The 12,135-nt window shown below is 44.8% G+C and overlaps 1 protein-coding gene across 1 annotated transcript in view; it reads right to left on the reverse strand.

The window, feature by feature from the left end:
- CLSTN1 (calsyntenin 1) overlaps positions 1 to 9,848 on the reverse strand; it is a 37,388-nt gene extending 27,540 nt beyond the window's left edge. Inside the window, exon 1 of the mRNA XM_054394841.1 lies at positions 9,746 to 9,848. Within this exon, the coding sequence (XP_054250816.1) occupies positions 9,746 to 9,848 (103 nt within the window). The remainder of the gene's footprint in view (positions 1 to 9,745) is intronic.
- Between the last annotated feature and the right edge of the window lie 2,287 nt (positions 9,849 to 12,135).

Here is a 12,135-nt window from a genome sequence, read left to right on the forward strand (position 1 = left end):
TGAGTAAAATAATGGTTACTTTTTCTGTCACTTATTTAGTAGTTGCTTTAAGAGAATGGGAAACTCCACTAAAAGATTGTCCATACAAGTATTCTTCATCTCTGCAGGACAGAATGTGTAAATCCATCACTTCAGCATATTTAAGTCTTCCTCTGCCACAAAGAAAATGCTGCATCTTTCCTAGACAGCTTCCAAAAATAGTTTTTTCTAGCACATCACAAAGGACACGAGATGAAATTATATGTTATCTACTAGGGAAGCATTCTACTACATGACAATCCAATGTGAGAGAGCTGTGATTTATTAGATATTTATCTTTATGTTACACTCTCCAAAGATAAATACAGTTCATAGTCCACAGCACCAGTATACGTGATGTAACAGCCAATTCTTCTTGACACTTGAATTGCCTGTTTCTCTTAGCACAGCTCTCTTCACACCGAGGTTCTACATGCATCACTTCCACCTAAGTTCTTCAGGGCAACATGCATCTGCTGCTTCAAAAAAAAAAAAAACTCTTAGGCTACCATGTACTCTTGCTTCCTAAATTAATGCTATTTTCCCAGATTGAATTCTGGAAGTCACCTATCTAACTGCTCAGAAACCTATGGAAAACATTCACAAAACTGCTCCTCACCAGACAGAGACAAGTCAGCTTCAGCAAAGGATGGGCAGTCAAATATAAAATATGTTTTGCTTGAGGTTCTAACAGACATATCAAATAGCATTCAATAGATGACATCACCTAGATTTTGACCTTCATGAAATGGAGTACTTCTGAAATAAATGCCTGTGCAGTCAAAGTGAAGTACACTGCACAGCTAGACCATTGTTACACAGTTGTGTCCTGCTATTTCACACAATCAGAATGGTTTGGCTTGGAAGGGAGCTTAAAGATCATCCAGTTCCAACCTCCTTGCCATGGGCAGTGACACCTTCCACCAGACCAGGTTGCTCAAGGCCTCATGCAGCCTGGCCTTGAACACCTCCAGGGAGGTGGCATCCACAATCCTCCCTGGGCAACCTGTTCCAGTGTCCCACCACCCTCACCATAAGGAATTTTTTCTTAATATCCAGTCTAAATCTATCCTCTTCCAGCTTAAAGTCATTGCCCCTTGCCAAAAGTCCCTCTCCAGCTTTAATGTATGTCCCCTTTCAGGCACTGGAAGGCTGCTATAGGGTCACCTCTCTAAAGAATTACAGACTGTCAGGGAGGCAGAGGTTTATGGCTAACCTAATCTGAATCCTGCCTTTCCAACAAACTCAAATGGATTCATGATCTCTGCCATCTGCTTGCCCAGAGGGATTTAAAAAACGGTGATAAAAGGACACTTATAAAATGATTAAACCTAAAGAACTCACAGGAAACCATAACACTCTGCCCATAAGCTTTCACCTGCCATCTTTTACTGGTTAGTAGCAACAAACTGCTAGCCAGAATATAATATCTCCATACATAATAGCGCAGCAAGAGAGAACTCACAACAAACTCCTTTAATGCACAGTGTTTAATTAGCACTGGGTGGTTTTACTCAGTATGGTAACACTATCTTAATTGCCTCAATCCACTCACGGGCATGCTTTCAATATTCAGCATACCAACTAGCCAGCTAAATGTCAGCCACATTGTTCCATTCACCCAGAAGCACACTGCTGCAGCACCCTCCAAGGAACTCTGCTTTAAAACAAACCTCCTCATGCTCAGAGAGACTCATCTATCATTCCTCCCTTGAAGGGAAGGCACCAACAACTGAAGTGTGAGTCTCCAGTGAAACAGAGCTCTCAAGTCAAACCTGCTTGGAAGAGTGCTTCACTGTGGCTGTTAGGAGCACGAGGAGGATGCAGTTTGTGTATTTTTCAGTGCATATGGGACAGCTGCACCTCAACTGAACATATCAGAGTCCTATCATCCCTTCATCTTAGGTCTATGAAACGACCTCGTATAAAACACTAAAATAGATCTCTGCCACAAAAACTTCCATCTCCACTCCAATGCTTCTGAAAACAGATGACAAATTATTTAATTTTAAGCATTAGGAAACCTTGTCCTAATTTAGCAACCTAGAGTAAACCCCGCAACTGTTGGGTAGTGAGGGCTGTAAAAGCTTCAAGTACTGCAACCACACATGAACAGCATTATGAGTATGCTAAGCATCTGCAGAGCCTAGTGAACCTTCAAACAACAGGCCCAGTCAAAAGCAAAGTCATGTCCTTTTATTGTGCTGTAGACAAATCATAAGGCTTCAACCCCTTTGTGTTTAGGAAGGCTAAAACATGACCAGATTTTAAAACATAAAGCTTAAATCCCTTTGTGTTTATGAGGACTAAACATCACTGGGGTTTCAAACACCAAACTTACTGCTGAATACCCAGGAAAGGCCTGTTATCCCTGTTTGTGATCTACTGACTCCAGCAGAACCACACACTGGAAGAAGTTCCCAAGCTAGCATGTGAAATATGAGGTACAACTTAGGAGTGACACATTACTGCTTCCCTTGAACCAACTGTGAAATCAAACCAAGTACTGTTCTGATCTCAGTTAGCTTCAATATTGCAAAGTGTTGGACTGAAAATGATCCTTTCACTTTTTCCTCTGTAATTGTCACAAAATTCCTGAAATCTAGAGAAAGTTGTTCCAAGACAGACTGTTAATTTCAAACCAAAACAGTCTGCCTATTCCAACTTAACACAAACTACGTGCCCTGAGTTGTTAATCTCCTGTCACTTCACTGAGATAAACTACACTGGTTTCCATGAAATACAATATTGACACTATTTGTGTAAGCACCTCAGCTGGAATCTGTTGTAAATCCCAACTATCATTTAATCTACTCAAGCAGGGGAAGCCACTCTGCACAATGCAGGGAGCTGACTTCTACTTGGTTTGTAGTGGCCAAAACCATTAGAAAGACAGCTCAGCACTCTTCTTCCAGGTAATTGTAAAGCTCATGCTAGAGCCTTTACTGCTGCCAAGCAAGGACTGAATCTGCAAGGTGAGCACAAGCCACCTGTCTAACCTGGTTTATCTAAAGATAATTGCTGCTAAGAAACAGGAAGAAAGAGAATTGGTGTCTTGAACACAGGTTTTTAAAACACCATTTGCTCTAGGTAGATGTGCTCAGCTTGTCATCAAACTGAACAGCCCAGCTTTTACTGACTGGAACTACTACTGACTGTTCCACAGAAGAGAGACATACCTTAAGGAAAGGCTCCTTCAGCAAGAGCAATGCCTGATAATGCAGAATGCATCCATTGGATCAACTAGCAGCAACTTTCTCCTGATGATTAAAAGAATTAAAGCACGTAAAGGAATATGTAGGCTGGGAAGTGGGCTTTAGAGCTAGTATGGAAACTTTAATACAAAACTATAATCTCAAAACAACTAGAATTAATTCAGTCCTAGTATATGAATGGAAGCATATTGAAATTAAATGCACTTATCAAAAGTTCTGTCTGAGGGCTTCAGTTATCTTCTTACAGATGCTCAGAAGTTCATTTGACTTAAATGGAATCTGATGTCTACACAACTGAAGATTTAGACACACTTCAACCAGAAATGACTGCATCTGAAAATGTTTTCTCTTCTGGACACCTACTTCTGTTCTGGGCCCCTCAGTTTAGGAAAGATGTTGAATTGCTGGAGCATGTCCAGAGAAGGGCAACGAGGCTGGGGAGAGGCCTTGAGCACAAGCCCTATGAGGAGAGGCTGAGGGAGCTGGGACTGTTTAGCCTGGAGAAGAGAAGGCTCAGGGAAGACCTCATTGCTGTCTACAACTACCTGAAGGGAGGTTGTAGCCAGGAGGGGTTTGGTCTCTTCTCCCAGGCAACCAGCACCAGAACAAGAGGACAGAGTCTCAAGCTGTGCCAGGGGAGGTTTAGGCTGGAGGTGAGGAGAAAGTTCTTCACAGAGAGAGTGGTTGGCCATTGGAATGTGCTGCCCAGGGAGGTGGTGGAGTCACCATCCCTGGAGGTGTTCAAGAGGGGATTGGACGTGGCACTTGGTGCCATGGTTTAGATAGTCATGAGGTGTAGGGTGACAGGTTGGACTTGATGATCTTTGAGGTCTCTTCCAACCTTCTTGATTCTATGATTCTAACACCTAGTGTTGTTTAGCTATGTTGCATATCTTAGAACTAGAAGAGGATGACTGATATCAAAACAGTTTCACAACAATTAATTGGTACATTGCATTGAATGAACTCAGTAACAAATACCGGAGTTCAAGCTACAGCTGTTCAATCAAGTGACAGCAGATAAAAATATTTAAGTTTGAAATCTACTTTTTCATGAAAAAGCCAAAGATTGCATAGAAAGAGATTGTATTCTGTCAACTCCAATGAACTGCACTCAATAGACTGAGTAAACAGTCTTTTACTCCTGTCCTGAAGGTCTGACAAAAACTGATTACTTCCAATGGTCTTCCTCTTGATGTAAAAGAACAGAAGCTTGTCTTTCAGTGAGACAATAAAAACTAAGAAGTATGTCTCACCTTCAATATTCATAACTTTGCACTGTTCTGATGACAGTTTGCGTTGCACATAAGCACAGAAGAATACAGCTCAGCCAAGAGTAAAGATCTACACAATAAAATACACCTCCCCACCCTGAAAGCAAAGTTGAGTAAGAAAGGGTGTAGCATGGCCTGATTACAACGTGTGTTCTGTTCCTGCCCAAGGCTCACCAGCCTGCAACTCAGAGCTGAGCCTCTATTTTGGAGAAGGGTGAGGATTAACTTTGAATACAAGCAACGTGAAATACATCAGTGGTCATGAAAAGGTGTATTTATTTAATTGGGTCTTCTCATACCTAGAATTTTATCAAACATTGTCTCACAAGCTGGTACAAACAACAGGATAAAACTGAACACAACTTCTGCTCAAATGCTGAGCTTGATAGTGTGGAACTTCTCTTCTCTATAGCACAAGTTTCCAAGACAAACCACAATTTCCATTACTGGGACATGAAAAGTGTAGGCAGTATCAAAATGCAAGGGGATGAAGCAGCACCAGGAGAAGCAGTAGGTAAAGGCACTGGCATCTACCAACATTAACCTCTGCGCTTCCTCACAGGTAGTTGAAATTCAGCCTACAATTTCAGATCTATTTTGGATTCCTTGCCCCATTTCAGGTGCACTTACAATTTGTGCTCTGGAAGCTCAACTGCCCTACACCAGGAGCACAAGGTGTTTATAAATCATCAGGTGCCTACAGTTGGAACCTGGACAGTTGTTAATTCTCCAAACACCATATTGAATTAATGGCTGTAGGAATTCAACAGGTTTTATTCAATTATATTTTGCCTAGGGAAAAATACCTGGTTTGTCACCACTTACAGAGAGTTTCCCGTGTCACACTGCACCAGTTGCCTAAATCTGATTTTATTCGTACAAAGGTACATTGAGTAAGTCTGCTGTAAGTCTGAAGCTAAGGTACATGCAAATGACTGATTAGAAACTAGTTATCCACAACTGCAGCAGAAGAAACATTCAGAGCCCCAAAGATCTCAGACACAGGATACATGAACCAAATTTCATTCGGGATAAAAGCCTGGCAGGGAAAACAGCAACACAGTAACAATCCACCTCAAAACAAGTCTGACTAGAATGAATGCAACAAAATTTTAACTTTTGAAGTGAAATATAAAATGTTTAAAAACTAACAGAACACTGTAATGGAAAACATAAACCTCTGTAAACTACCACTTAATAAATGTTACCTTACATGTTGCCAATCACAGTGCAAGAGTGGAAATAACTTGCTAACTGCTGCCATATTTACAAACTCCACTCCTTGAAAGGGACTCTCATTTACAAACAGAGCAAACATCATCTCAGTATAGCCAGCACTTCTGTCTCTGCTTATTGAATCCATCTAAAAACAGGGAAATCAACTGGGAGCAGTAGCAGCAACTTGTTTTCAATCAGAATACAAAGCAAGCACGATGAGACCTAACAGTATCAACAAAAGACAGACAGACAGTTCTTTAAAGGCACTAAGGGTTCAAATATCCTTTCAGAGACTCCTAAGGAGGTTTAGTCCCTCCTGAAGCTAACAGATGACCAGCACAAATCAAATAAATCAGAGTGCAAAACAAAATTTATATAAACCCAAGGCTTCAAATTTATTAAACTCTCCCTTGTTCTGAGGTATAGCTTCTGTCTTTGACAACAGTAACATTACAAGATGTATAAGCCTTAATATCATAAACAAATTTTCAGAGGGAATTCTCTGAATGCAACTAAACAGAATGAGAAATAAGGCTTAGAAAAATGGTTAAAGTAGTTTTGTTCAGAAAACATCAACGACTACCGAAGTTTTCTCCTCTGCAGGAACAGTTTCATAGCCATGAGCCACTAAGCTATCAGATATTTCGATTTTCACAGCAGAAAATGCTGCTTTACCCAGAATAACAGAATTCTAATTTAATCTGTTTGAGATGTTTACAATACGCTGTCCTGTGGTCTGATCTGGGTTTAACTTCAAGCCTTCTAACTTCCATGAGAAAAGGAAGTCTGTGGGCCTTGCTTCTGTCCTCCTTTAAAATCCTTTTTGCAATACTCTGAAACTGGTGATTTCAAGTCTATAGAAACATTTTGACCTTAAACCAGAGATACAAGTCTAGAGAAGCTTCTGTTAATAAATTTTCCTGGTAATTTGGCATAGACAGCACAACCTGCAGTCTGATTATATGGGTGAAGACCACCAGAACTATAGTATTCCAAACACAACATAAACCATGCTTGCCCTGGTCATCTCTCTTCCATCCCAATTTCCACAGCAGTGTATTAATCTATATAATACATACAGAAAAAGATGAAAATTGTTTGTACGAACAGATAGTTGTGTATCATGCCTTCCCAAGCACTGTGCATCATAGAAAAGCCTAGCACTGGTTAATTCTGTCTCTTCTTGGTCACCATTTAGCTTCTTAAATCCTTAAGAAAAAAAACAATACAAAACAAAACACAGCAACAAACAAAAACACCCCAAAACAAGAACAACACAACCCCAACTCTCATTAAGAGGCAAACTGTTTCTTCATAATGCTTTAGGGTAGGTTTAAATTTTCTTGCCTCTAAAAAGGAGCTAGAAATGTAACCACCAGCCCTGTATTATACAGGCTGTTCCTGTGCCAGAGAAACATCTGCAGTAAGAGCATGGTAACGAGCAAGTGGTTTGTGGTTTGGAGCTAAGACATTCACAGCACCACATAACTTCCTCTAACAATCACAGCTCAGCAAAGCTCCCTCAAGATAGGATTATTTTGATCAATATGCTTCCTAAATGACATAAAATTGAAAGGGGCCCAAGGCCACAGAGGTATATGAGCTCCACCTGGTCAGTAACTACAGAAGCAGCAGCCATTAGATGCATTGCCTTCTGGTCTGAGAAGTCTTTCCGCTCCACTCCCCAGTCAGCTCTGTTGATAAACGTCCAATTGTTTCACTTTGACAAACACTATTTGAAAGCACTGTTTACTACTGCTTTTCCACTGCAACGTTAGTCCAACGAGCTTAGAAATATATTTGGGTCAGCTTGACCAATTACAAGATTAATTCAGTTAGAACAAGAGTTCTGCTAACCAGGACTACAACTCTTTAGAAACTGAGCCCATCCTTTGCACCCCTACAGCTACAGAGAAGATGGCAGGTCAGCTAGCTCACACCTAACTGTTCTATAAGATCACATCCCCCAAAAGCTATTTCCACTTCTTACCATCATCAAACAAACAAAAAGACAAATAATTTAAAAAAAATCAAACAAAAACCCAAACCAAAATCCAAACACTTTTCACTCCTGTGTTCCAACCGCAAGAACATGCAGGACTGGTAAGAGGAACTCACCATTCTGGTGTAGCATTTCCAGTCCTTGACTGAACCACACAATGCAGTTCTCACCATAACAAATCTTAGCAACCTCCACAGTAAGGACTTTTAAAGTCACAGACGAAATAAAATTAAATCATACTTAAAAAAAAAAAAAAAAAGGAACTAACAACACAGCATGAAACAGAAAGCTGATCACCAATATTTCCAAACAAATGCTGCTCCTAACAACTGGGAAATGGAAGTGAGCTATCCTAGCAGCTTCCCTGGTGTTCTCCAAAGCTTGTCATTAAATGCATCCTCACATGCCAGTATTAACAGACCTACCAAGTGTAGACATAACATCATGAGGACTAAGAGAACAGCACATACTAAGCCAAAGCAGACCTCATACTCTACCTCAGCTACATGTGAAATTTAACAGATCAGGACCCGCAGTCCAGCAGCTCTGTAGATTAGACTGAAAACAAAAACCATCTCTAACCAGCTGTAGAAGAGCTGACTAAGTAAGCGTTAGGGCTATCTAAATTTGCTGCTTGGTTCCAGGCACAGATTAGCTTTCTTCCAAAAAGGTTTCTGATCCTAGTTTTATTTGTAATTTCACATGATGGAAAAGGCTGGCAATTGAATAAAATCATGTTTCTGTACTGGTGTGGTAACCAGCACAACTAATGGTTTCAAGAATGCTAGCGAGTAGGCTGGACTTCGAGAGTTCTTGTGCAGGTGAATTATGGCCACTATCTAAACATTTGGGGATGACTTACTAAAGCAGCAGCTTTCTGATCCTATATAGGGAAACTGCAGCAAGATGTATCCCTTAATGAGCTGATTTTATTAAACACCAAGAACTACCCTTCAATGTACCTGCAAGCCATTTTAATGACACATTTCTATCCTACATTCAAATTAAATGCCAGATCTCCAACCTCATACTATGATCAGCTATAGATTGCAGAAATGGCATTCTCAGTTCCAGGGGTAACCTTCAGGTAAGGAAGCATTTGCAAGCCTCTTACTGAAATCTGCTCAGGAGGAGCCCTGCAATGCGTATGCTTTTACTCCACAAGATCAATCAATAGCCACAAGGCCGATGTTTAAAAATGCCGTGTCGCTGACGGTTTCGCTGAAGGTTTAGCAGATACCCGTTCTCGCCAGCAACCCAAGGAGTGCTCCTCACGTCAGGCCGATGGCTGGGCTCCCTGGGGGCTCCCTGAGGGGCTTTATTTCCCTTTCCCACCCCGCTGGCTACCGGGGCTCTCCCCGGCACACGCAGCCGCCTTCCCGACCCCTGAGAAGCGCGGCGTTTGCAGCGGGCTGACCGCTCCGGCCAGGGCAGCGAGCGGAACCCTCCCCCGCAACAAGTGACGGTCTCTGCCCGCCTCGGGCACCGCGGGCCGCCGGCCGCAGCCCGGGCCGGTGCCTGAGGGAGCGGTTATGTAACGGGCGGGCCTCCGCCGCGCATCCAGCCGCCGCAGCTCGGCCTGGCCCCCGCGACCGCACCGCCGAGGCTCGTCGGCGAGAGGACTGACCTTCGGGGTCGGAAGGTCTCGGGAGTGGGGGGTGTCACCCCGGCGCAGGTAAGAGCGGAGGAGGAGCCGCCCCCATCCCCCCGCAGCAAGTCCCGTGGGGCCGCAGGTGCGGCGACGGGGTCACCCCGGCCCCCAGCCAGCCCCGGAAAGGTGCGGCCAGCGCCCTCCTCCCCTCCCGCACCGCCGAGATGTCCTCCCCCGCGCTCTCTTCCTGCTCCCGAAGGACGAAGGCAGCCAAGGACACTGTCTCCCAAACCAGCAGTTCCACCGGTTCGCGGCACAGCCCTATAAGACACCCAGGGAACGGGCGCGCAGGGTTGGGGGGGGGGGCCCGGACTTGCCGCCCTCTCCTTCCCCCCGGTGCCTGGCAGCTTCCCCCGACTGTGTTTACCTCGCGCGGCTTCCGCTCCTCCGCAGAGCAGCGCGGCCAGCAGCAAGCAGGCGGCGGCGGCCGGCAGCAAAGGCACCATGCCCGGGCAGCGCGGCGGCGGCATGGCAGCGCAGAGCGGGGCAGGGCAGCGCGCAGCCCCGGCTGGTGGGCCGGCTGTGGCGCCCCCGCTGGTCCGGGCTCCGCTCTGCGCCGGGCGGAGGGCTCGGCTCGGCCCCGAGGAGGAGGAGAAGGAGGGAGGAGGAAGAGGAGGAGGGAGGAGAAGCGTTAGGCTGCCCCGCTCCACTCGCCTTTTCTCTCCTCCTCCCCTCCCTCCCTCCCCCGCCTGGCAGCGCGGCGCCCCGCCAGCGGCACCTAAAATGGCGGCGGCGAATGCGGCCGGTCCCCTCGCGCCGGTTCCCAGGCGGGGGAGGGAGCGAACCAACGGCGCGGGGGATGCGGGAGAGCCCATCTGCGGAGGGGCGGGGCACGGCGCGGCGGGCGGCAACGCCTCCGCCCAGCCTGCCGGTCCCGAGCCCGCCCCCACTCCGCCCCGGCCGCCGGGCAATGCGGCAGCGCGCCGCTGCCACGCCGACCCCCTCCGGCCCAAACGGTGGGCTGGTCTGTGCCGGGGTTCGGGGCTGTTTGAGGGTGGTTTGTGGGGTTTTTTTGTGCAGCGTTGCTGCAGCTGCGGGCAGTTGCAATCAGGGCTCACCTGGGTTCCACAGAAGCCTCGTACCAGGTTGAAGCAACTGCTGATTTAAACCCCATCACTGCAGAACGAGTTAAAGCACAGATGAAGTTATTTAAATGCTTTCACGTTAACGTTCATAGCTCTTTTCCACAAAAACGCAAAGCCGCTGGTTTTTACCTAACCCAACACTGATGCTGAAGAGGGCAAGGGCACCAGCAGCAAGCAGCAGTGGGAGCTGGATGCACAAACTCTGGTCATCTGCCGGGCTCTGAACCACCACCAGGAGCAAGCAAATGGCCTACACCTGCTGCAACAGCACCACGAAACTAACAGATGCTTTCTTGGTGTATTTGTGCAGCTCTAAAACTGCAGTGCTGAGGAAATGTGTCTGGTTTAAGCATAAGCACACCTTAGAGCACCATTATGGCTCTCCATGCATGTGGAGCTCAGGTTTCCATGGTGCTCATCCCCAGGTACACATGCTGCAAAGGATGACTATCTTGAGACATAGCATTAACCTGTCCACATACAGGAATAGCAGTGCCCACAGTTTAGACAAATAGTCTGCACAGTGAGAAAGCTTTTTAGTGCAGTTTTACTGACTTTAAGGCAAAAGTCTATTAGTTTTCTTCGTAGTGCTTCTGAATTTTTCCAAAGAAGTTTCATAGGAATAATTAAGTTTCACAGAACTTGTCCGGTATTGGAAAAGTTATTTGCTCTTTCATCAAAAATTTCAATTAGAAAATGCTTCAACAGAAGAAAAAACCAAGGTTTTGACAACTACAATGCAACCAACTTATTTTATAATTAGATATGACTATTCATGCTTTGTACCTATTAGCCATTCCACTCCCACAGTGAAATAAAAATAAAGTCCAGCATGTTCAGAATCCTAGAGATGTGGTATTTCTTTCTTTTAAACTGCTATGCAATTTAAATACCAAGGTGGATCTGTCCGGAAAAACCTCTCTCTCCCTTCCAAGGCAAGCCCAATGCTGTTACCTTCCCTGCCAACTACCTGTCTACTCCAAACTCCACATGTGGGAACCAGTCAACCAAAGGTGAGAAAGAACTCATTTTCTGCCCTGGATCAGTCACTAAGGTCTTAAAAAGTTGATGGAACCTGGTTTACAGCAAGTCAGTGCATCTGGATATCCAAAGGCAAGCTGTTTTGCCCACCCAACAGCTTCTTCCATCCTCAAAACCATCCATCTTTACTTACTGTACCTTAAGCAATTTACTAATACGAGTGTGTGCAGAGGGTAAAAAAAGAATTTGAAGGGAAATACACTGGTCCAACACAATGAAAATACCCCAATTACCATACTGTAGGATGCAGCTATCCCTTAACCAAGCAACCAAGTTAGTCCTCATCAATTTCATTGACTGTCTACTGTAGGCCACCTGCTCTATCAAGAGCTAAGACATCTTTCTTTTTTTAAACAAAGCTAAAGCCTCAGTCTAAACCCCCTTGATTTCTCAGCCTGTCTAACATATGCTGGATGGCAGATCATGTCAGAAGAAGCCTGTAGTCCATCTGTTGCCAGAGAGCTGAGTCTTTACATTCTGCCAACGCAGCTTCAGCTGACAGTATGCTACATTATCTATTTTTCTTTTGTATGGAGAGTAGAAGGACTGTCCAGCTCAGTATGACTCAAATTCGTCTTACTAACTTAATGCATGAGTAAAAACCACCTCACTACTAAAGATCTTCAAGGCA

This window comes from Indicator indicator, chromosome 32 (assembly GCF_027791375.1).
Source record: "Indicator indicator isolate 239-I01 chromosome 32, UM_Iind_1.1, whole genome shotgun sequence".
NCBI lineage: Eukaryota > Metazoa > Chordata > Aves > Piciformes > Indicatoridae > Indicator > Indicator indicator.